Source organism: Physeter macrocephalus, chromosome 3, assembly GCF_002837175.3.
Source record: "Physeter macrocephalus isolate SW-GA chromosome 3, ASM283717v5, whole genome shotgun sequence".
Lineage (NCBI taxonomy): Eukaryota > Metazoa > Chordata > Mammalia > Artiodactyla > Physeteridae > Physeter > Physeter macrocephalus.
The window spans coordinates 18,218,058-18,245,281 of record NC_041216.1 but is presented as its reverse complement, the minus strand read 5'-3'; the positions used below and the strand labels follow the sequence as shown (position 1 = coordinate 18,245,281).

Below are 27,224 nucleotides of genomic sequence, written 5' to 3'. Positions count from 1 at the left end.
CGTGGGATCTTCCCAGACCAGGGCACGAACCCGTATCCCCTGCATCGGCAGGTGGACTCTCAACCACTGCACCACCAGGGAAGCCCTCTATTTTTATTTTATCTTTAAGTCAATAGTTTTTTTAATTTCCAAATAAACTGATTTTGTTATTATTTTTACTCCAACATTATGTTTAAGATTATGAAAAATATTATGAATAATTATATGTATTCATATTATGAATAATTATGTTCAACTAAAATAAATTATAAATCTGATAAGCTTTTTTAAAAACAGCAATTATATTCTGTAGAGTTTCAACTTAAACATAATTTAGATTTTGTCTTTCTTTTGCTGTTAAGCTCTAAATTCTACAGAAGTATATTTAGAAAAAAATATAAATATGATTGGAATGTAACATTTTTCTCTGTAGCCTAACATGATTTATAAATACTCCTTGAGTAGCTGAAAAAATAAAGCATAGTCTTAATTGAATGAGACAAAATTAAATTAAAACAGATTTATTAATTATTATTTCATTCAAATTATTCATAGCCTTTGTAATAGTTTCTCTAACTTGAACTGGTAAAACACCTTCTCTATTTTTTTTAAAGTTTGATAATTATAATGTTCAAATCACTGATATCCTCAATTATTTTTGTCTTGGTTGGTTGTGTACAAAATTTCTCTTTCATATATATATTTGAAATATATATACATTCTTGTGCTAATATATATTTATATAAAAACAAGTTTTTACTATCTGTGTCATTTATCTGTATCAGGGGTTGGCAAAGGATGGCCCTTAGCACCTAAGAAAGGGTTTTACATATTTAAAGGATTAAAAAAGAAGCAGCACAGCAAAAGATCATCTGGCCCCCAAATATGTACTATCTGGTCTTTCTAGTTTGCTAATCTACATCAGGGGGTGGCAAATTTATTCTGTAAAGGTCCAGATAGAAAATATCTTAGGCTTTGTAGGGCATAAAATCTGTAGCAACTATTCAACTTGTCAACTGTAGCACAAAAGCAGAATTCATAAATAAATTAGTATGGATGTATTCTAGTAAAACTTACTTACCAAAAACAGGAGAGGGGTCAGATTTGGCCCTTGGGTCCTAGTCTGCCAACCCATGATCTATATGGTTACTTACTAATCTGTCCATTTTTCTGAGATGTCAATCTCCCACACAGATTATGAATTTGTCAATTTCAACATTTACATTTGCTTCATATATATTCTGAACCAATTATTAAGTATATAAGAATTTGTAAAGTTACATCTTCTAGAAATTAAATTTTTATATTGTAGGAATTATCTCTCTCCCATATAGTTTTTTGCCTTGCATTCTATGTTGACTTCTAAAGGCTGCTTATACCTGCTTTCTTTTTATTAGCATTTTCCTTTTAATGTGTTCCTGCTTTTGTTTTTAATCTCTGTCATGTTTAAATGCATATATCTAGATTTCAGTTTCTGACAAACTGAGTGACTATTTAACAGAGGAATTTAATGTCATTATTATTACAGTTACCAACAATGTTGTTTTACCACATTTACTTTTCCCTTTAAATTCATGGGATTTATGGTCCTAGCTTATTCTTTATTATTAAGGTAACTATATAACCTTTTACCATTATTTGTGCCCATTACTTTCCTATTGTCTCTCAGCTCTAATCCACCCTGTAAGTAGAAGGGTGCTTTCACCTCCTGTCAGTATGGCTCCAGACACCAACTCCATTCAGATCTCTAGTCTCTGAAAGCCATTTAGAGATCCAGCAGCAGACAGGCGTGCACACCTGATACTCAAAGTACTAGCCTCGCCTTGTTCTCTCACCTACTGAGTTTCTGATGGCCAAGCTGCAGTAAAACTCCCTTCTCACAAGTCTGACCAACAGTCCCCTAAAACAGGGGTCCCCAAGACCCGGGCCACAGACTGGTACCGGTTCGTTGCTTCTTAGGAACCGGGCCACACAGCAGGAGGCAAGCTGCGAGCAAGGGAAGCTTCATCTGCCGCTCTCCATCCCTTGCATTACCACCTGAACCATCCCCCCCACACACACACACACGGGTCCATAGAACAACTGTCTTCCACGAAACTGGTCCCTAGTGCCAAAAAGGTTGGAGACCACTGCCCTAAAGGACACTTCCTCTAAGCTCCTAGGTTCTCACAACACCACCATGTCTCCTCTTTCATTCCCTCAGCTCTAGGGACGTTAGCTGCTTCCTGTAGTTATTAATCTCTGGATTACTTCAGTGTCCCTTTGAGAATCAATCAGCTAGTTTAACAAATTCATGTATTAGATCCCCTCTATTTGAAATAGTGCCGTTTCTTTTATTCCTGACAATACTTTAACAGCTGTACTGCTAAGCTAATTAGGCTGTCATGTCGTCAACTACACTAAACAGGCAGGTCAAAATTTTGGAACTAAACTGTAAAAGAAGATGGGCAGTTTTAATAGTGATGAGGAGTAATAAAATTTGAAGTAATAAACAGTCTTGAGTAATATAGTGTAGTACCTGAAAATGGAGTATCACTGACAGGAAACTGAAAAGGAGATTTATTTTGCCAGTGAAATACAACAAAATATTGGCAACATAAATTCTTTCTTCTACATATCACCTACTTAGGTACCTATGGAACAAAACACTTGGCAGACAGTAAAGATACCATAGGAGAGTGAGAGAATTCAGGTAGCTTGAGAGTTTATCATTCCTCAGAGAGGAAAAAAATGAGGGTTCATCAACCAATGAAAACTTTACAATCAGATCTAGCTCTTCCTGTTAGTTAATTATCAGCATCACTGGAAATTTGAGAAAAAAAAGACAGTAAATTAATATATGCATTAAGGAAAAAGTTTGTTAGCTTGGTAAGTAAATTAGAACACTTTATTTTCTGAACAATCAATCTATAATCTTCTTTGTTCACAGTTAATCGATTCTACTTGCTTTAAATATAACAACCTCTCCTTAACTCTTCTTTGACAGAATTTAAAATGACCTACCACAAGGCTATTATACATGATGTGTGTGTTGTCTGCTTTTCACTGAGTATGGAGTCACTGAAATTCAAGACTCTTAGTTCTATAAAGATGCTAGCTTTCTTTTTCTGGGGGGGTGGGGGGTGGGGAGGAGGCGTGCTGTGAGGTTTGTGGGATCTTAGTTCCCTGACCAGGGATTGAACCCCAGCCCTCAACAGTGAAAGTGTATAGTCCTAACCATTGGACCGCCAGGGAAGTCCCAAAGATGCTAGCTTTCTTATACTTCAAGTAAACTTTCTCATTTGATCACTGATAAAAACAAATAAGCCTGTATTAAGCTCATCCTCTCCCTTCTCCCACATCCATGCAAACTGAACCCCCACCTCAATTAATCTGGATAAGAACATTTACCTAGATGCCTGATTAAGCTCAGGACACTATTCTACATGTCTATGGTACTTATCCCCTCTGCTGACCTTTCTCCCAGTAGTCCTATCTGCCCACTTCCCCCATAGCTCTCTGAATCACATAAATGGTGCTATGGATGGAGGTGCCTCCCTCGCCCCCTGCAAAAAATTCATAAATTGAAGCCCTAATCCCACAATGTGATGGTATTTGGAGACAGGGACTTCAGGAGACAATTAGATTTAGATGAGGTCATGGGGGTGGGGCCCTCATGATGGAATTAGTGCCTCTGTAAGAGACACCAGAGAGCTTGCTTGTCTCTCTCTCTCTCTCTCTCTCTCTCTCTCCCCACCCCCCACCATATGAGGACATAGTAAGGAGGCAAGGCAGCCTTCTGCAATCCAAGAAGGAAGTTCTCACCAGGAACCAAATCAGTCAGCCAGCACCTGATCTGGGACTTCCTAGCATCCAAAAATGTGAGAAATGTCTGTTGTTTAAGCCACTCAGTCTACGGTATTTTGTTTTGGTAGCCTGAGCTAACTAAGACAAATGGAATATAAATTTTTGCAGGAAAAATCACAAGCACTCTGAACTGAATAGTCAAACCACTCCATTTCCTAATTCTCTGTTCTATTTCCCATCCCCTGATTTACTGGCACATGCTAATTTCTGTAGGCGAACTGAGGCTGCAATTTTCAAAACCATAAAAATCTGAAAAATAATGTCACAGCAAGGTAAAAAACAGATTGGTGGAGCTGAAATGAGTTTCTCTTCTAAAACTACGGGAAGTAAGTAAAGTGAAGAGGTAAACCTGCAAGAGAAACTCTGGAAGAGGTTTTGCACTACCTATTAAAACAGATGAGTGGTAGCTAGAGAAATCAAGAAGCGCCTCCCAGGACGTGTCCAGAGGAAATAACTCCTTAAACGTGAAACAGATAAAATCCTAAACCTTTTTCCTTTTCCCCCTGACAGAACTGAGATGAAAATAAACAACATCATCAACAAAAAACTGAGCTTACACCAAAGACAACGAAAAAAATGCTTGTGAAATCACTCAGTTCTTACAGATTGGTTCTTAGAAAATTCTTTCTTTTTCTTTTTTTAATTAATTAATTAATTTTTGGCTGCATTGGGTCTTCGTTGCTGCACACGGGCTTTCTCTAGTTGCGGCGAGCAGGGGCAACTCTTTGTTGCAGTGCACGGGCTTCTCTCACTGTGGTGGCTTCTCTTGTGGCAGAGCATGGGCTCTAGGTGTGCAGGCTTCAGTAGTTGTGGCACTCGGGCTCAGTAGTTGTGGCCCACAGGCTCTAGAGCACAGGCTCATTAGTTGTGGCACACGGGCTTAGCTGCTTCGTGGCATGTGGGATCTTCCCGGACCAGGGATCGAACCCGTGCCCCTGCACTGGCAGGTGGATTCTTAACCACTGTGCCACCAGGGAAGTTCCATCTTTGGTTTTTAAAACTGTGTTGAATTAATGTAGAATTCATTTTTAAAACTTTCACTCTTCACACTTAGATATTTCAAAACATAGGTTCTAGTCTTATAGATTTTCCAAACAGAATCTGAAACTTGGTGTTTAGGGTACAGAAAGTCTGAATAATAGTTGCACTTAACTATCATTCTTACAACAAAACTTAAAAACTAACCACAAATATCCTGAAAGAAAATCACTGGGAATTTTTTCTAGTTACATGCAATGCAAAGAGAAGCATAATCAAACAAATATGCCTTTAGGCATATTTCATGGTAAGCTATAAGACTGCATAAAAGATGAAATTCGGAAAACACCTGGTGAAGTCCTACTTTATAAATATGGTTGCAACTGTCTTTGTTAATAAAGAAAAAAAGACAAAAGAGCTAAAATTCTCTATCAAATATGACCACATTAAGATAAATCTCAACAATTAGAGGAAAGAGCTTACCACAATTATTTAGCATATATTAGATGAAACCATAGGTATAAATGATTTAAATATTTATAAGCCTTACTTTTATACTAATGACACTTGTAAAGGCATGTTAATTTGTAAACTGCTTAATGACAGTATTTGCTGATGAAATTTTCAATAGGTATAAATTTTTAAGTATGTACATATATTAGCAACTAAAGAAAACAAAACAGAAGATTTGGAAACAGGACCAACTAAATGCAGTCAGTACTGCAGTTTCTGGAGGCTACATCAAATCTTCATGTGCCATGAATGCAGCTTCCAAACACCAGTCACTTCAAAGACTGCTTTAGACAGCCATAATATGTTCCATGGGGGAGAAGGCAAGTATAAAAAACAATAAATTTTGCTTTGCTTTCTTTTTTTAAGGAATGTCAACATTCATCTATTTCAACAATGAAATGTGAAAAACATTTTCAAAGCTTCCTCTACTTATCCTGGTTAGCAACGCTGTCAGAGTTGCCAAACTCAGAATTTATTTTCTTCATGAAAGACATTTTAAAAATCAAAAAAAGTATAAAAACTTGCTTGCAGTAAATAAAATCACTGTTTAACTTAATAAGAAAGATAAAGCAGTCTGCAAAGTCTGAAACAATCCATCAATCAACAACTGTGAGGCAATAGTGAGTATTTTTCCTTAGTAAAACAAGACCTCTGAAAGGAAAATGAAGTCTGGAAGTTGGATAAAGTAAAAAGATTGCAGGGACCATGAGTTGTTTAATCATATTCTTTTGTAATAATGAAAATAGTAATGTTAAAGTAAGTACCATGATCGATCACTAATCCTCAGTGAAGAAGTCCTTTGCTTAGCATTTCCAGAGACAATAAAGAATCTAACCAGTGGATCACATACCATCACCATCTCAGTCCACTACTTAACATGACCAAGTTGAGCTCTCAGAAAAAGAGAGGAACCAAATGAACAGGAACAGTGGGTGGAAAACATGTACCACTCCACTTCTTTGGCATTATTCTGAGCATGTCTTCTCAATGATTACTGTGAACATAGCTTAAGAGTTTAGACAGGGATACCAAGAGAAAAAAGAAAAGGACTAGACACTGAACCTGATAATCACTGCCAGTTTGGACTCCTTATTTTGTAATTTAGCTCCATTATGAGAAAACTGAGTTAAAACAAATGTGTACTAACAATTAAGCAACAAGCATGAAACACTTTTGTTTTGCTTAAGTAATTTAAGATAATTCAAGTAACAAACTCCCGATATTTTTTTAAAAGACACAAAATGAAACAATGCAAAGTTTGCCTAATTTTAAGTATAAAATATAGAATTCATAATGTTTTCATGGGACTTGCCTGGTGGCAGGGTGGTTAAGAATCCGCCTGCCGGGCTTCCCTGGTGGCGCAGTGGTTGAGAGTCCTCCTGCCGATGCAGGGGACACGGGTTGGTGCCCCGGTCTGGGAAGATCCCACATACCGCGGAGCGGCTGGGCCCGTGAGCCATGGCCGCTGAGCCTGCGCGTCCGGAGCCTGTGCTCCGCAGTGGGAGAGGCCACAACAGTGAGAGGCCCACGTACCGCAAAAAAAAAAAAAAAAAAAAAAAATCCACCTGCCAATGCAGGGGACATGGGTTCAAGCCCTGGTCCGGGAAGATCCCACATGCTGCGGAGCAACTAAGCCCACACGCCACAACTACTGAGCCTGTGCTCTAAAGCCCGCAAGCCACAACTACTGAGCCCGAGTGCCACAACTACTCAAGCCCACACGCCTAGAACCCGTGCTCTGCAACAAGAGAAGCCACAGCAATGAGAAGCATGTGCACCGCGAGGAAGAGTAGCCCCCGCTCACTGCAACTAGAGAAAGCCAGCACGCAGCAATGAGGACCCAATGCAGCCAAAAAATAAATAAATAAATAAATTTATTTTTTTTTAAAAAAGGACATGTGGTTAAAGACGTTTCTTTAATCTTTTCTGCAGTTTATTTGAATCTAATAGTTCTGTGTGTAAGAATAAACCACACTATTTCCAACAGAAAATGACCAAGCCTGGCCTCTACTTTTATCCTGGAAGGGATAAGCAAAGACCTGGAAGACATCTCAAACTCCTGGAGAGAGCTTCTAAATTTCACACTAATACCAGACAGGTAGCCAAATTAGACACAGACACACACACACACACACACACACACACACACACACACACACTCATAATAACCTAAAGAGAACCAAGTCAGGCACAAAAATAACAAATGTCACTTATTGAAAGCATTAGCATGTCCTGTTCTGAGGCAGAATTTTACAGTCTTCGTAACAATCCTCTTAAAGAGTGGTAGAATTCTAATTCTCTCCTACATAGCAGAAGAAGAAACCAAGTTCTAGAGATATCAAATAATTTACCCAACATCATATAACCAGAAAGTGACAGACCAAGTCCCAGAACCTGGAGTCTGTTTTGACTCCAAGCCTATAATTCTTTTCCCTCTATTTTGAAGGTTCTACTTTCCATAATGATATACAAACATGTCAACTATTAAACCTAAGGAGGGACTTCCCTGGTGGCACAGTGGTTAAGAATTTGCCTGCCAACGCAGGGGACACGAGTTCGAGCCCTGGCCCAGGAAGATCCCACATGCCGCGGAGCAACTAAGTCTGTGCGCCACAGCTACTGAGCCTGCGCTCTAGAGCCCGCGAGCCACAAGTAATGAGCCCGCATGCCACAACTACCAAAGCCCATGAACCCAGAGGCCATGCTCCGCAACAAGAGAAGGCACCACAATGAGAAGCCTGCGCACCAAAACGAAGAGTAGACCCCGCTCGCTGCAACTAGAGAAAGCCCGCGTGCAGCAACAAAGACCCAAAGCAGCCAAAAATTAATTAATTAATTAATTTTAAAATATATATAAACCTAAGGAGACTGAGTTTCCTACAGAACTCCCCATTTTTCCAGGTATGGCAATTTAGAAAAACTTCCCCACTCTGTCAACAGATGTTAAATATTGTTAGGAGACAAATGAATCCATATAAGGCTGTCTCTGAAAGGCAGGGGATAAAAGGGGGGTAATAAATCAGATGTGAGTTACTGGGTTTATCCATCAGATTAGGAAGATGATAACAAAACAGACCACAAAGGGAAGCAAGATTATATTTGGTGACTCTTCTCCCTGGAATTCATGTACTCTGACTTCTAAAAGAAACTAATAAAATGGCATACAGAAAGGCATTTGTGGCTCAACAACTGAGACCACTGCTAGATCATCCTTTCTTAAATGCAAACTATGCATTTGCAAGCAGCACCATCTTTCAGAACACTTAAGGGCTTTGGGCCAACTGCTGGGGTCAAATCACAATGGAAACAGTAAAAATTTGAAATGGAAAACTAAGCTATTCCCCTTATGTGCCAGTTATCAACTGCTTGCCTTTCAGCTCAAAATTCAACTTGTCTGCCAGTACAGTGAAAATGCATCTGGCACAGTGTAAAGCTTTGTCAGTAGAGGGCACTGTAAAGATATTGCAGGAGGAAAGGGTTTTGCTTCCTGGTTCCTGTGGGCATGCACAGCAGGCTCCTGCAGAACAGACAGCTTCTCCAGAACCTGACTGCCCCAGTGCCCAGCTGCTCTAGAGGGCGCAGCTTCTTCAGTGTCAGGATTCTGCTGCAACGTGCAGCAGCCAGCAGTACCCAGTAACTAACAGCTACCCCTGGTACCCTCTCAAGCCATTTTGCAGCAGAGTGCCTCCTAGAAAAAACAGCCCTGTGAAGAATTTTCCCTCAGCACCTTAGAAGGCAGAATTCTGGAAAGTTCCAGAGGGTGGATTTCTAGTAAGTTCCACTGATGTGGCACCACAGCAACTTCTCTACCATTCAGAGAACCACATCATGCCAGATCTCAGCCCAAGGTGGGGGGAGCAGTCTCCTAACAGTAGCATGAAATAAAGACGCACAAGGTTGGACAGGCCTTTTTTAGATTTTGGAGAGAACATACATTACATTTGAGTGTGATACACCTCGACCTACCTACAAAGTCATCTGGGAGGTTTCCAATTTTGATTGAGGGAAAGAACAAAAGGAGGCTCTGCAGTAAGTTTAGGCTGCAACACAAGCTGCTCTACCACATGGGACCTGTGATCCAGCAGATTCAAGGTTACCTGAAGTGCCTGTGGCAGAGATGCTGTAAGGAGCCTGTAGCCATTGTGTACTGCAGCAGCTCTTTGCTAAAGTAACCGGTGCTAGAGAAGCCAGCTTTCCTCAACACTCCGTAAGATGAATTTCCAGCAAATTCCAGAAGAATTTCTAGCATGTTCCACTGGTATGACACTACAATGACTTCTCTACTATAAGGTATGCCACAGCCATGCACTCTCTGGTAACAGGGTCGAGAAGAAGGCTCTTCCATGGGGACTCCATCTTGGCCCCAGGAGAAGCAGCTACTCCTTATATTTGTAATTTTTATATCATTTAGAGTTCTCTTTCTTATTAGCCAATCCCTCAGTACTCCAATCCCCTATTATATTTAATAATCCTTTATATTAAACTTTCCCTAATCAACTTACTACAGTTTTTCTTTCCTCCTGAGACTCAGACCAACATACCTGATTAATAGCATGGGTGGTTCTGTTCAGTGCCATGAAAACCAACACTGGAAACTCATCCTAAACAATTAAGAATTCATTTCGACTTATTTTACTTTTAAAACTCAAAGTTAAGCAAGAATGATTTAGACCGATTTTAAGTATAGTACTAACCCAAATTAATTTACATATTCCTGAACAGCGCTATTTCAATCATGCTTTGGCAAGCTGTACATTCCTTCTCCAAACATTCTAAAGTTTAAACTATCATTAATCAACCCTTAACTTATAATCACCAGCTTTTAGCATTATTTTCAGTAATTCTTCCTCTTATTATTCAAGCTCTTAAAGGCCTAAAATATAAAAGCCCAAATTGAAAATAATGTTATAATATTAATTTTCATTATTAAAAGGAATGTTTCTTACATGTAAATAATGACAATCTCAAACAGCTTGGTTCAAGGTTATTGGCTTGACTCTCTCTACATTCCAGTAAGAGACTTCTTAACTCTACCCCACTCTTAACCACAAGGAAGACCAAATAAGCATGTAATGGTGAGTTGGTACAAGCTGAAAGATTTCTTGGGAAATGGCTGAAAATGCAGGGGACCCACAGCAACATCTTCTTAAAACAGTTTCAGTGTCTCCTGTGCCTGTTACTTGGAAATAAACTAAGGAGTTCACTATTCTTTAACAGTTCAACAAAATTTTAAGCCTAACAAATTCCAATAATCTATTTATAAAACCAAACAAACAAAAAAGCCCTCTAAAATTATCAATACTAAGAGGGAAAGACAGCCATATCTTTTACCAAAGTAGAAAATAACCACCAACACTCCACCAAAAAGCGAAAAGGGAGACTAACAGATTACACATTGAAAGGCAAACAAGTGCTTTATGAGATTTTTAATGAACTTTATAGAATCATACTCTAATTTCTAAAACAACAAAAAGGAAACCTAAATATCACTGACAGTTTATTTTGAATGACTCCATAAATGAAATGTGTAAAACTGTTAGTAGTCACTATCATGGGAGGTGTGTCTAAAAAAATGTATAAGAGAAAATAGAAATTACTCTTCAAGTAATGTTGTATGTTTGCTTAAAAGTTTGCTTTAGAAAAATAGAAATTCGGGCTTCCCTGGTGGCACAGTGGTTAAGAACCTGCCTGCCAATGCAGGGGACACGGGTTTGAGCCCTGGTCCGGGAAGATCCCACATGCCGCGGAGCAACTAAGCCCGTGTACCACAACTACTGAGCCTGTACTCTAGAGCCCGTGAGCCACAACTACTGAAGCCCGCGCACCTAGAGCCCATGCTCCACAACAAGAGAAGCCACCGCAATGAGAAGCCTGCGCACCACAACGAAGAGTAGCCCCCGCTCGCCGCAACTAGAAAAAGCCCGCGCACAGCAACAAAGACCCAACACAACCAAAAATAAATAATAAATAAATAATTTTTTAAAAAAAGAAAAATAGAAATTCAGCTCTGACATGGAAATTTCTTTTAGGAAAAAAATGGTTTTTCTTACTTGAGAGAGTCCAGGGGACGATGCATGTCCCGGGGGCGTTGCCGCAAGATTTGGATGCCCCTTGTTTATTTCATGTGCTGAGTAAGGGGAAGGGGTCGGGGGTCCCGGCTGTCTTGCTACTTGTGTTACCTGTGAGGAAATCAATTTAGTAAGAGTATTAGTAACTCAATCTTAATAAATATTGCCAAAGTAGCTAATTTTTTAAATATAGAAGTATCTGTCTCATACTTTATACTAAAGTAAGTGCCAGACTGACTAAAGGCTTAAAATTTCAAAATTGAACAAATGAAATTCCTAGAAAAAAGACATGAATATTTTCATCCATTTGATAAAAGATTCTTGAACCATACCTAAAACTATAAATCTTAAAGGAAAAACTATGCTAAAGGAAAAAAGCCAGACTAGAAACCACATACTGTACGATGCCACTTATATGATATTTTGTAAAAGGAACGAAAAAGAAATAAATGATTACAAGGGAAGAGGATAACTACGAAAGGGGCACAGGGAGATTCTGGGGGGATGACATAACTGTTCTATATCATGACTGTAGTGCAGATTACATATCTCTTTGTGCTTGTCAAAACTAACAGAACTGTATACTAAAAAAGGTGAATTTTACTTTAGGTAAATTATACCTCAATAAACCTGAACCAAAAAGTTACTTATAGAGCATAATCTCATTTTTGTTTTTAAAAAAGTACATCTGGGGCTTCCCTGGTGGCGCAGTGGTTGCGCGTCCGCCTGCCGATGCAGGGGAACCGGGTTCACGCCCCGGTTTGGGAGGATCCCACATGCTGCGGAGCGGCTGGGCCTGTGGGCCATGGCCGCTGCGCCTGCGTGTCCGGAGCCTGTGCTTCGCAAGCGTACCACAAAAAAAAAAAAAAAAAAAAAAAGTACATCTAAATATACATGTACATGCACATGTACATGTATATATATTTCTATATGTGTATCTACATCTACATATGTGTGCATATATATAATATACTCACAAGTATACATGTCATATTAAAAAGATCTGTAAGAAGATACACAAAGATCTTAAAAGAAAGCATGCAGGTGTTTCTTTTTTTTCCTATCATTTTTATTTTCTAATATAGTTCAACAGTCAATTAGCTATTTTACCCAAGTTCTTAGATCCCCTGAATTCTACCACAGAGTTAAAAACTCTACCCAGGGAGAAATGAAAGTGGTCTCCAAATGACATTAGATTTTCCTGGAATTCACTCAATCAGTCAGAGGCTCTGAAGAAAGTCTACTCCCTGATAATCTAACCCTAGAATCCATTATGTCTATCTAAAACAGACATAAATGCCTAAAGGCTCAGCTACCTGTTCCCAAAGCTGAAATAAAATGGAATCACGGAGAACTAACTACAGTCAAAAGCTTGCAGGCTAGTAAGAGACACGAATATGCTAAAATGTGACCAAAGTTTAAAACTGAAATTAATTGTATTTAATTTCTTCCCTGCTTTTTACATAGCTTTAAGATCTCCTTGAAAAACTCTGTTTCCAATTTGGAGTGAAAATTACATTTATAAGGGCATGAGGTTTACCATGAAATGTTATAGCATTTATAAATTGCATCAGGGCAGTTTTTCAAAGGATAAAAGTCAGAATGCTATCTAAACATCTACTTTAGAAAATTAATAACCAGAAATGAAGAGATCTTACATGCAAATTTCTCACCAACAAGGCTTTATAAATTCATATTCTTGTTTCTCATGCTTTAGAATAAATTATTTTGATATTCTACTAAAGCAAAGCATCAAAATGGACACACATTTTTAACATTAGGAAAAAAATTTGCACAATGAAATAAAGTGAAAGAAGTTAGCTATACAAAATGTCAAGTCAATTCTCCAATTCATTCTGACAAAACAATCAAAGATTAAATTTACCCAGGGCAAAAAATCATAATAGGAAAAATGTTTTTCAAATTGCTATTAAGAATAAATGAATATTAAAAGATACTTTTACATGGCCATACTACCCAAAGCGATCTACAGACTTAGTTTGATCCCTATCAAACTACCCATGACACTTTTCACATAACTAAAACAAATAATCCTAAAATTTATATGGAACCATAAAAGACCCAGAAGTACCAAAGGAACCCTGAGGAAAAAGAACAAAGCAGGAGGCATAACCCTCCAGACTTCAGACAACACTACAAAGCTAGAGTAATCAAAACAGTGTGGTATTGGAATAAAAAACAGATATATGTACGAATGGAACAGGATAGAGAGCCCAGAAATAAACTCACACACCTATGGTCAGTTAATGTTCAACAAAGGGGACAAGAATATACAATGGAGAAAAGACAGTCTCTTCAGCAAGAGTGGTGTTGGAAAGTTGAACAGCCGCATGCAAATCAATGAAGTTAGAACACACCCTCATACCATACACAAAAATAAACTCAAAATGGCTTAAAGACTTAAGACACAACATCACAAAACTCCTAGAAGAGAACACAAGCAAAACATTTTCTGACATAAACCATACCAATGTTTTCTTAGGTCAGTCCACCAAAGGCAATAGAAATAAAAGCAAAAATTAACAAATGGGATCTAATCAAACTTATAAGTTTTTGCACAGCAAAGGAAACCATAAACAAAATGGATAACCTACAGACTGGGAGAAAATATTTGCAAATGATGCAACTAACAAGGGCTTAATTTCCAAAATATAAAAACAGCTCATACAACTCAATAACAAAAAAAAAAAACCCAACTGAAAAGTGGGCATAAGACCTAAATAGACATTTTTCCAAAGAAGACATACAGATGGCTCATAGGCACATGGAAAGATGCTCAACATTGCTAATTATTAGAGAAATGCAAACCAAAACTACAATGAGGTATCACCTCACACCAGTCAGAATAGTCATCATTAAAAAGTCTAAAAATAACAAATGCTGGAGGGGGTGTGGAGAAAAGGGAACCTTCCTACACTGTGGCTGGGAATGTAAATTGGTGCAGCCACTATGGAAATAAGTATGTAAGTTCCTTCAGAAACTAAAAATAGAGTTACCATATGATCCAGCAATCCCATTCCTGGGAATATACCCAGATAAAACTATAATTCAAAAAAATACATGCACCCCTATGTTCATAGCAGCACTATTTACTACAGCCAAGACATGGAAATAAAGAAGATGTGGTATACACACACACACACACACACACACACACACACACACACACAATGGAATATTACTCAGCCATTTAAAAGAATGAAATAATGCCATTTGCAGCAACACAGACGAACCTAGAGACTATCATACTAAGTGAAGTAAGTCAGAAGGAGAAAGACAAACACAATATGATATCACTTATATGCGGAACCTAACATACAACACAAATGAACATATCTATGAAAGAGAAACAGACTCACAGATATAAACTGACTTGTGGTTGCCAAGAGGGAGGGGGGCTGGGGAGGGATGGAGTAGGAGTTTGGGGTTAGCAGATGCAAACTATTATATATAGAATGGATAAACAAGGTCCTACTATATGGCACAGGGAAGCATATTCAATATCCTGTGATAAACCACAATGGAAAAGAATACGAAAAAGAATGTATATGTATAACTGAATCACTTTGCTATACAGCAGAAATTAACACAACATTATAAATCAACTATCCTTCAATAAAATTTAAAAATAAATAAAATATATTACTACATGCATATCACAAATAACACAAAGAATGAGTTTTTTAAAAAAAACTTCACCCCAATATTGCCAAGGATCTAAGGAAACAGGATATAGACAGGATACTGTGAATGGGTTTACCATGTCCCCAGAACTACAGAGCAATGCATCACAGCTGCCTTAAAACCACACCCAAGGAATGATTCCATTTTGGAATACATACCCTGAAGAAATAATCTTACCTCAAAAACTAGGAACTTAAATATATGAGAGCAAAAAAGGTAGAAATAGCAAATAATGAGAAAATAAAATAACATTACTGAAGACATAAAAAATACATAGATGTGAACTGCCACCAATTGAAATGAATATGTGAAACAATCAAGAGTAAAAAAGAAAAGATACACCCTTTAGAACTACAAAGAGATTCTTCTATATTCTACTGACAAAGACCAAAATAACTAAATCAATGATTTCAGATAAAGATTAGCGTTCAGTGCACCGCAACTAGAGAGCCCGCGTGCCGCAAACTACAGAGCCCATGGGCTCTGGAGCCCGTGCTCCATAACTAGAGAGAAGCCCGTGCACCGCAAGGAAGAGCCTGCGTGCTGCAACAAAAGATCCCGTATGCCACAACAAAGATCCCGCATGCCACAACTAAGACCCGACACAGCCAAAGATAAAAAATAAATACACAAATATTAAAAAAAAAAAAGATCAGTGTTCATGTTTCCCTGAAAACTGCTTAAGTGCACTTTTTAGAATATTGTTATCACCCCATGAAATACAGATGTTTGACAAAAGGAGAAAAGGCATTTAGCCAAGGCACATGCTACTGCTAACATTAAAATTTTCCTTAAAGCAAGCACCAGTGAAAAACAACCTTCATAGGCAAATATCCCTGAAGTATGCATTCTCTGCTGTTCCTAAAGGGGTAGGCAAATTGCAGGAATGCTTTGGTATTGTATATTCTAGTAGAGTATTCCCTCCCAAATTCGGAGGTTTCTACTAATAAAAGCAAACCAAAGAAAATAAATCTGTATCAAAATAAAAGGAGAATCATGTCATTCTTAAAAATTCTCCCAAAAAAATCTACTACATGCAATAAATCTCTGGCCTTCACTGTGATCTATTTAATTCAAAAAGACCCCTTATTACAAGTGTCATACTGCATTACATAATACATGTTTGCTTTTAGTGTACTATAGAGCTTACTATCTTTGCCCAGGAAAAAGGTATACCATCTTCAATTAGAAATTATACAAAATATAAGTAGGTAACACAACCCTATCCCAAGGAAATGGCACAAGGGCTAATGAAGTTGTTGAGGATAAAATTCAAAGTTACATGAAACTTTGAATATCTTCTTTCAAAATATTCCTAGATGAATGATTCTTGAATTTTCTAGTCTCTGGCTACAGTTTCTTCTCCTCTCTGGCTAACTTATTCCATTTCAGATCATACTGCTATAATCCATGTCCTTTGAAGGTAGTGACAAGAAGTTCTCATGTAATGGGGAAAAATACATGTTTTCCCATTATTTATTATTAGTACCGTCTCAATTATGGAGGCTGGGAGTAGAAGTATAAAATAGCTAATTATGGCAACTACTTAACCACCTCCAAAGCTAAAAAGATTTTTGTCTTTTATGTAATATTCATCTTAAGCAAAATTAATCAACCATTTTGTGGTATGCAGAGTGTGTGTGTGTGTGTGTGTGTGTCCTGTATTTAAGTTTAAAAGATTATATGCCCAAGAAACATTTACTTTTTATAGATATTATAGTTTTGCATTGGCAATAATGTAGAGCATCCAGAATTCTCATTCATATGCTGGTGGAAACGTAAATTGCTATAAGCCCTTTGGGAAAGAATTTGGCATTAGTTAGGAACCTTGAAAACAAGCATACCCTATAACCTAGCTCTTCCTAGGTATACATTTGCGAGAAACAGGAAAATGTGCACCAAGGTACGTGTACAAAAATGTCCATAGTTGCATTGTTCTTACTACCAAAAACTGGAAATAACACAGCCATTCATTAGCAGGAGAATGGATCAATAATGGAATATTTTCCTACGTGGACATCAAATTTAAAACTACAGCAACACATCACAACTTGAATGACACTCATTAATGATACTGAGTGAAAGAAAACACAGAAGACTACAGAGTATGATTCCAAAAAAGTTCCAAAACAAACAAAACATGACTATACTAATTTAGAAATACATAAATGGATGGCAACACTGTAAATAAGAGCAGGAATTTTTTTTTAAGGCAGATATATTGGGAAGACAAGGAGTTAAGATCAGGTAAGGCCACATTATGTTTTATTTTTTTACATCTGGGAGGTGAGACACAGATTTTGCTTTAAAATTATTTGTTAAACTCTACTTTTACGTTTTATGCACTTCTATGCATGTATGTTATAATCCTCTTCCACTCCCTAAAAAAGCTTACAGACCAAAACAAGCAAATTACTTAGGACCTGGGGTAAAATACTAGTTACACTGGTACTAGTTATACTGCTGTTCTACAAGAGGAGTAAGAATATGAAAATAAATTAAAAGAAAACCGCTAAAATTTTATCTTAGTGGAAACTTCAGCTAGCTAGTAAATTTTCATTCAAGAGTTCTACCTAAAATCATCTCCTATAAAATCAATGATATTTGGTGGTTGCTGACCAATGTAACTTGAAGAATCTTTTGAAAGTTTAAAGCTAAACCATAAAGGCCATGGAAACTAAGATGAGTCAGTAAGTATAAAGTTGAGGGCCTCCTTGGTGGTGCAGTGGTTAAGAATCCGCCTGCCAATGCAGGGGACCCGGGTTTGAGCCCTGGTCCGGGAAGATCCCACATGCTGCGGAGCAACGAAACCTGTGCACCACAACTACTGAGCCTGCGCTCTAGAGCCCACGAGCCACAACTACTGAGTCTGTGCGCCACAACTACTGAAGCCCGTGTGCCCTAGAACTCATGCTCCGCAACAAGAGAAGCCACCGCAATGAGAAGCCCATGCACCGCAACGAAGAGTAGCCGCCGCTCAATGCAACTAGAGAAAGCCCACATGCAGCAATGAAGACCCCACACAGCCAAAAATAAATAAATAAAATAAATAATAATAAATTTTTTAAGTTGATTTATTCAGCACTAAATTACCTGATTTGAAAAAATATTCTGGCCAATTAAAGGCTATAATACATAAACTACAATTTTCAAATAATAGTAATTTAAAAATTAAAGTTTCCTGAACATGATCATTATCTCATGACCCCAGAGCAATGAAAATACCATGTGGGAAACAGATGTGGGGGAAAAATGGCCAGGTTTAAGCAACAGGAAGTAGGGACTATGGAGAACTGGACAGAATACCCATCCCCCATAGGGCAGTAGATACTCAGATACTCAGCTGTAGCCAAGTGCTGCCATTCAGGAATTCCAAATAAGCCATGCAGTATCTTCCAAGTTTTCAAGAAAAACTAAAAATAAAGATTTTTACATGAAATTTTCCTGACCTCCAAAACACTGTACAAGCCAAATAAAGCACATCTATAGATTAAGTACACAGGCATTAAAAAAAAAACAAACAACAGTACACAGGCAGCCAGTGTGTGAATCTGGCTCTAGGGGTACCTCATGATCATCACCAAATATGAACTTTCCGGGTTTTTTTTTTTTTTTTTTTTTTTTGACAAAACAAAGGACTATTTATTACTTTCAACAACAGCAGTAGCCAGAGTATGAGCATTTTTGCGCCACACTTTGAACCTGAGTCCCAGGGCAACACAAAGAGGGCCAGATGACAAAGGCACATAAGGTGACTTGCATTACCTGAAAGAACACTGCACTTAGGGAACTTGAATCTTTTATAATGGGCAGTAAGCATGCTGCCTTTTGCTCCAGAAAGAGACATTATCTTTATTATACAATAAGCAGGCACGCACATTTGCTCTGAATGTCTTATACACTGCCACGGTGTTCTTCCACCTCTGCCACTTTATGTACCAACAGAAGGAATAGGGTAAAGAAAAAAAATGAGAACAGTAAAGCTCTGATGAATTTATTCAGAATATTCTAATCAGCAAATCTAGAGAGAATAAACTTTGTTTTAAGGAAGTACTCATGTATAGACCTGTGACTGAATTCTAGACAGTCATTGAATGAATACAGATATATTGTTAAACATTATATACACATATATAAAGTATTATATCTTTATTTACTGCATCTACATAATATATGCATATATTGCACATTATATGCAATAAAAACAAAGCACTTAAAAACACACATTAATTAAATCTTTATTAAAAGAATTACAAAGGATTCCTATCAAGAAATATTAATGTTTTCAGCAAAAAATGATTAATATAAAGGTTAAAAGGGCACATGGTTTATGTCTGAGAAGCCACCCCTTAACTTTTTATCCCAAGATGAAGTTTATTTAGTCATCTAAAAGCATTCCAACAGCTGCAATTCCCACATGGAAATGACCAAGTTCAATTTCTGGTAGACTGGAAAGATTCCAAAGCTTTTCTTACTTGGTTAATTTCAATACTCTATGAGATCCTCTAGCAGCTGAATGGATAAGTAGTTTCTCCTTCTGATTAGTTTTTCATGTATATCATCCTAGTTCTTCCTTCAGGTCATTTATTTCCCAATATCTAGAGATATTTTTAATTACAGATATTGGGAAATAAATAAAAGCTGGTTTAGTCAACTAAAAAAGAACATTACAGTGGATACTAGAAAATTTTACTATGTATCATGACATTTTTCAAAGTCTCTCCGACATTATCACTGCCAATCCCCTCCCATAACCAAGAAAAAGAGAAAGTAAGTGACTTTCCTCTTTGTTCTACTCTTAGCTACACTTATTAGGATGAACCATATGGAACTTCAGATATTCAAGTTGTTTTTCACATTAAAAAAAAAAGGCAATTTCATGATTCCAGTAATACTTAAATACTCAAGCAAACAGATGCTATCATGGACAGTTCTGATAAATGTAATATTTAAACAAAGGATGTCACAGTCATCAACATCTGCAGCTTTCCAATGTGAGCCGGTGAGCCCTGAGGAAACTCAGGGCTGAAAAGACTACCTGCTGGGACTTCCCTGGTGATCCAGTGGTTAAGAACCCCCCTTCCAATGCAGGAGATGTGGGTTCGAGCCCTGGTCAGGGAACTAAGATCCCACATGCCACGGGGCAACTAAATCCGCACACTGCAACCTACTGAGCTAGCGCGATCTAGAGCCCGTGGTCCACAACTACGATAGTCCAAGTGCCACAACTACTGAGCTCACGCACTCTAGAGCCTGTGGACCACAACTAAGAGAGCCCTCATGGGACTTCCCTGGTGGCACAGTGGATAAGACTCTGTGCTCCCAATGCAGGGGGCTCAGCTTCGATCCCTGGTCAGGGCACTAGATCCCACATGCACGCCACAACTAAGAGTTCGAATGCCACAACTAAGGAGGCTGCCTGCCGCAACTAAGACCCGGCGCAACCAAATAAAATAAATAAACAAATAAATCTTTTTTAAAAACGAGAGAGAGAGAGCCCTCGCGCCGCAACTATCAAGCCCGCGAGCTCTGGAGCCTGCTCACCACAACTAGCGAGAAGCCCACACGCTGCAACGAAGAGCCCATGCACCACAACGAAAGATCCCACACGCTACATCCAAGATCCCGCGTGCCGCAAACCAATACCCAATGCAGCCAAATAAATAAATAAATATTTAAAAAAAAAAATAATACCTGCCATCTAGCAGCCATCAGACTGTAGCCACTCCCTACCATGAGCCCTGAGGAAACTCAGGATGTGAAAACACAGAATACTGGCCCCAGAAAGCTGAGGTGCATACCAAAGGAATGATTTCAGTGAGCCCAGTCTCTTGCATCCTCCCATACATAGAAAAGCACTAAATTCCTTAACTTGAGATATCTGGTTTTCTTTAATTAACAATAATCTTTTGACGTTCAGACTACCTGCCCTTTGTTACAAAACTTCTATATTACCTGGCTCCCACCATCACCTCTTTGGAGCAGTCTCTCAGAGCTTCTGAAATGCTGTCTCCCAGACTGCAGTCATCATCTTGGCCCCAAATAAAACTTAACTCGCAACTCTCATGTTGTGCATTTTTTTTAAGTCATCAGTTCTATCACGGACTCTGTAGTACTGGGTTCAATTCTGAAGATTGTTTCTTTTCATATTTATTAATTGGCAATGGAAACAAGAGAAAGAAAAGCAGATTAGCTGCTTTTTCAATGTTAACAGTTGAGTACCTACCACAGATCAGTAACAATAGAACAAAACTGAGAAAAAAAACACGTGGCCTCCAAACATGTCTAGGTATAAAAGGTAACAAACAACATACCAAGTGTGAATCCTTCAGGGCCAGAGGACAAATTGTTGCAAGGAGAATTCTAAAATGGCTCTCAATATTCCTGTCTCTGGTGCACGTACCCTGTATAATTCCCTCCCCTTAATATACCAGTGAATATAATGGATTATCACTCCTATGACTAGGTAACTACACAGTTGACTTCAAGTTAATCAAGAAAGAGATTATCCTGGGTGGGTGTGAACTTATTAGGTGAGCTCTTTAAAACACAGTGAATCAGAGAGGTACTCTCCTGTTTCTTTTTTTTTTCTCTTTTTTTTCTATATTTATTTTTGGCTGTGTTGGGTCTTCATTTCTGTGCGAGGGCTTTCTCTAGTTGCAGCAAGCGGGGGCCACTCTTCATCGTGGTGCACGGGCCTCTCACTATCGCGGCCTCTCTTCTTGCAGAGCACAGGCTCCAGACACACAGGCTCAGGAGTTGTGGCTCATGGGCCCAGTTGCTCTGTGGCATGTGGGATCTTCCCAGACCAGGGCTCAAACCCGTGTCCCCTGCATTGGCAGGCAGATTCTCAACCACTGCGCTACCAGGGAAGCCCCTCTCCTGCTTTCTTAAAGACTAAGCTGACTTACAGGTTATGCAAGGGCCACAGAGCAAGGACCCAAAGGTAGCGTCTAGGAGCTGAGAGCAATCCCTAGCCAACAGCCAGCAAGAAAACAGGGACCTCAGTCCAACAACTACAAGGAAATAAATTCTTCCAACTATCCTAATGGGTATGGAAGTGAACCCCAAGCCTTACATGAGATTCCAGTCCTTGCCAACACTTTAATTTCAGCATGGTCCTGAGCAGAGGACCCTGCTAGCCCAGACCCACAGAATCTGTGAAGTAATAAATGGGTGCTACTGTAAGCTGTTAATTCTGTGATTTGTTACACAGTAATAACAAAAACTAGGAAAAGACCTCACATGGCAGAGAAAACAACAGGTGCAATATAAGACCCTGAGATCTTGACAAGGTCAAGAAATGGGAGTGACTAAACTGTTACAAGTGGGGGGTCAGGGGTAGTCCCCCCATCATGAGGCTAAAAAGAGATGGCAGCAGAGGCAATATTACTTAAGGGCTTGTAGGCATGGTAAGGACATGGGATATTATTCTAAGTGGAATAGAAAGCTAATGGAAATTTTTCTTTTTTTTTTTTTTGGCTGCGCTGGGTCTTCATTGCAGCGCACGGGCTTCTCTAGTGGTGGCACGCAAAGCCTCATTAGTTGCCGCACGCAGGCTTAGCTGCCCCACAGCATGTGGGATCTTAGTTCCCCGACCAGGGATCAAACCTGCATCCCCTGCATTGGAAGGCAGATTCTTAACCACTGGACCACCAGGGAAGTCCCGCTATTGGAAATTTTAAGCAGGAGCATTACCAGATCTGATGTTTTCCAAAGATCATTTTGGTTGCTTTGTGAAAAGAAAGAATTGAAGAGTACAAGAATGGAAACAGATTAGTTTAAAAGCTATCACAATAAGCTAGGCCAAAATTGATGGTAGCTTAGAACAGTAAAAATAAAGATGAAAAGAAGTGGACCAATTTGGGTTGTATATTAGAGGCAGAGCCAAACAGAATTGCTACTGATTTGACTGAACGGAAGGGACAGAAGGGAATGAGGATTGACTGATTCACTTATTTAGTACACATTTATTGAGAACAAATTGTATGCCATGCACTGGTACATGGGATACAAAATTAGATGAATAAGACTCTAGAATCTCCGTCTTCATGGAGTTTACATCCTAGCTGAAGGTAATAAGATAATCGTAACAGATTTAATAATTTTTTAAATATACAATATATTTTAAAGTGATAACTATTATGGAAATACAGGATGGCTTTTAAGTTTATGGCTTGAAATATTAAGTGGGTGGAGATATTCATGTGAGATACGGAGAGCAGATTTAGGGGAAAGGGTAATCAAAAGCAATATATGCCTATTAGATATCCAAATGGAAGTGATAAGTAGCCAGTTCAATATCTGAATCTAAGCTCAGAAGAGGAGTCAGGGCTAGAGAAGATAAATTTAGAAGTAGGTTCATATCAAAGTTTCAGGTAGTCTCTAAGCTAATTATGAAAATTAGCAAATGAAAATATGAAAAAGTTTGAATTTATAAACCAGGGGGCAAAAACCAAAGCTAAATTTATTTCTGGATCTATTTGGTCAGTGTTAATTGTTACATATTCAAGACAGTGCTCACCCTCTCAATGGAATCTATATGGCTAATTTCTCTGCTCAGAATTATAAAAGAACAAACAAGATTATCATAAGATGAATCAGTAATGTCCTAAACTAAAACTAAACCAAAGTGAGAATCTCAGAATTTTAAAGACAAAAGGTGACTGAAAGACAATCAACCTAATTTCAGCAGTCCTAAGATCAATACAGACCTAGCACCACACAGAAGGCCCAAAACAGATATTTTTTTAGACTGGTTAATTATTTTTTTTAACTGAGGTATAACTGACATATAACAAAAGTTGTTTTGTTTTGTTTAATAATGGGTCTGCTAATGTTAGGACAGAATATAAAGGACAAGACAGATAATCGTAATACAAACCAATTTGATATGATTCCTAATTTTACCTCCTCTGACATACAGTCAACACTGACTAAGCATCAATGGTCTGTCAGGCACTGTATTAAGCTTTAAAAATGAAATAGCCCTTGTCCTTAGGGGTTCCAACAGAAAGAAAATCACAGTAAGTAAAGAAACAAATCATGTGATAAATCCTATAAGGATATGTATTTAAAGCATTGATTAAAAACCAGAAGTAACTAGGTCTGAAACTGTGGAAGGCTTAGTAAAATCTGAGTTGCACCTTGAGAAGTAAAAACTTGAGTTCAGACCAAGAATTAGAAATATTATTTTTAAAAGAAATTTACTGAGTACAGAGGTAAGAAGGTAAAACATGTTCTGCATGTTTTAGGTAAGGGGTTCTCTTTAGAAAGAGTTGGGGGAAAGAGAGGTAAGTGGAATGAAGCTGGTACAACTATAGCCTGATTATAGCCAGACTGTAGAAAAACTACATATTCTTTGCCAAGATAGTTTAATTTTTTGCTGTCAGCAAAGAGGAGCCACTGATTTTTTAAATGATGATGTAGTCTTACCTCATTTATATTATAAGGATAAAAGAGAGGCTAGAATGTCCACCAAAAATATTTGTATATGAATGTTCCTTATTCAAAATACCCAAAAAGTAGAAATGACGCAAGTATCTATTAACTGATGAAGAGATAAATAAAATAAGGTATATCCACACAATAGATACTATTCAGCCACAAAAACATTATGCTAAGAGAAGTCAGTCATCAAAAGGACCAGATAGATTCTACTTATATGAAATGTTCAGAATGGGCAAATCTTATCAGAAACAGAAAGTAGATTAGTGGCTGCCTAGAGCTGGGTGACTGGGGAGTAATGGGCTAATAAGGGACACCAGGTTGCTTTTTGGGGTAATGAAAATGTCCCAAAATTGATTTTGGTGAGGGCTATACAGCTCTGAATATGCCAAGATCCAGTAACTGTACATTTAAATGGGTGAATTATATGACATTCAAATGTTGTCTCAATAAAGATGAGCGAGACAGAGATAGAATCTAGAGCTGAAGAAGCAAACTGGGTAGTAATGGGAAAGATGATTTTCACATGGGAATCAATTTCAAAGGACCAATTTGAGAAATAACAATGTTAATCAAGAGCTGCAGAGATAACTTATGGTTTCTACATGCAATACATCACAATATCCAAAGGCATCAACAGGAAACTTATGAAGATTCACATCTGACTAGGAAAAGACATGGCAGATCTAGAAGTATTTTATCCTATTCACCTAACCTGAACTTCAGATGATTGGCTTTGGTGACACAACAGCAAAGTGTATGTTCAAAATTTCTATCTTAGTTACTATTCATTTTGGTTTTATCTATGCTTCTTCCATATGTTAGAAACTGAGGCCCTGAAAATACAGTAGGAGAAAACATGACCATACCTCACTTCAGACCTATCATTTAATAGCTGTGTTACTATGGGCAAAGAACTCAGAGTTTCACTTTCTTACCTTGCAAAAAAATAAGGAAATCTTAAGAGGCATGTAATGAAAGATTACAGATACACTTTGGAGAGTACTTAAGATAGTGCATGATACACAAAAATTGGAAGCTACTAATATTTCTACTCACAAATTAAACATGAGGTTCATGAAGACCTTTATAGGAACATACAACTTATTTTTAAAATATACAGTTTGGGCTTCCCTGGTGGCGCAGTGGTTGAGAGCCCGCCTGCCGACGCAGGGGACACGGGTTCGTGCCCCCGTCCGGGAAGATCCCACATGCCGCGGAGCGGCTGGGCCCGTGAGCCATGGCCGCTGAGTCTGCGCGTCCGGAGCCTGTGCTCCGCAACGGGAGAGGCCACAACAGTGAGAGGCCCGCGTACCACACACAAAAAAACAAAAACAAATAAAATATACAGTTTAATTTGATATCTAGGGCATCTTTAAACATGGATATCATGAGTCTGTATTCATATATGTGCAAGATAGATAACTATTCTTGGAATATAAATGTATTAAATTAAGATGAAATAAATGAGTTTCAGGTCATTTTCCATTAGTTACAACATCAGAGATTTTAGCAGCCAAGGCATAAGCATGAGGTAACAAAGCTCTTTAATTCACTTATATCTGTTCTGTTGATATGCCCACAAAAACAAATTAGCAAAAAGTACAGTAGAACTAAGAGCAGATCATGAAACCCCCATCAAAAACAAAACAAAATTAAAATGTAACATTGAATCATTGACTAAAAGAATAACTAATACATTGACTGCATAATAAAATAAATTCCTATGTCCTCTGATATATTCTTTAAGGAAAGGATTACTGATTCCAAAAGGAACCCCCAACCTCTTCAGAACTAGATTTTTAATATTCTTAATATAATTCAGGTTCAGACAGTACAAAGGAAAAAACCTGAGACAAGACTGACACCATACCTAAAACTCTACATTTGGATTATGTACAGAAATGGTTTCCCTAAGACTTAGTCTCTTTAATTTACAGGCCACATGGGAGCTCTGGAGAATCTCACAAGAAAGATTCATGGAGATTATCATTCTCCTTTAATGTAAGAGTTGACAATATAAATTCTCTTACCAGTAAAACTGGAAAAAAAAATCAGACTAAAAAAGAGCAGAGATCACAAAGTAAGAGAAGAAGGAAACAGAATTTATAAACAAACAACACTGTTCTGTTTCACCTTTGAGTATGATTTGATTGATCAAGTGTCCAAATTGTTCTAAAAATTTGCTTAGTTATTTGTTAGGGGACCAAGAATCTAACTATATTGAGAGGAAACAGAGAAGAGAAAGGAGGACTGTGAAAGAACTGAAACACCACCTATCAAAGCAAAGAGTCAACTGATAACGACAAATCAAACAATGGTTAAAAAAAAGTATTTTACTTACAGATACTGAGGTAATGCCAGAGGAACTAAAAGCAAAACTAGTAAAAAGCGGCTGCCTCTGACGGGTAAAACCAGAAGGTGAAGAGTAGGCAATGGGTTGTTTCTTTTCATAATAAACCCTTCTATATTATGTACTTTTTAAAAGCCATATGGGCTTCCCTGGTGGCGCAGTGGTTGGGAGCCCGCCTGCCGATGCAGGGAACACGGGTTCGTGCCCCAGTCCGGGAGGATCCCACATGCCGCGGAGCAGCTGGGCCCGTGAGCCATGGCCGCTGAGCCTGCGCGTCCGGAGCCTGCGCGTCCGGAGCCTGTGCTCCGCAACGGGGGAGGCCACAGCAGTGAGAG

The 27,224-nt window shown here is 38.3% G+C and overlaps 1 protein-coding gene across 16 annotated transcripts in view; it reads right to left on the bottom strand.

Annotated features, from left to right (window-relative positions):
• The window catches only part of EIF4G3 (eukaryotic translation initiation factor 4 gamma 3), a 384,857-nt gene that overhangs the window by 243,474 nt on the left and 114,159 nt on the right, over nucleotides 1–27,224 (bottom strand). For 11 of the 16 annotated variants that reach the window (XM_024125370.3, XM_055083733.1, XM_055083731.1 and 8 more), the window contains one exon: nucleotides 11,367–11,495. The exons of the other annotated variants lie outside the window; for them this stretch is intronic. Coding sequence is in view for 1 of the 11 variants with exons in the window: in XM_055083731.1 (XP_054939706.1) it covers nucleotides 11,367–11,495 (129 nt within the window). In the remaining 10 variants the exon portion in view is untranslated. The remainder of the gene's footprint in view (nucleotides 1–11,366; nucleotides 11,496–27,224) is intronic. 16 annotated transcript variants of the gene reach the window in all.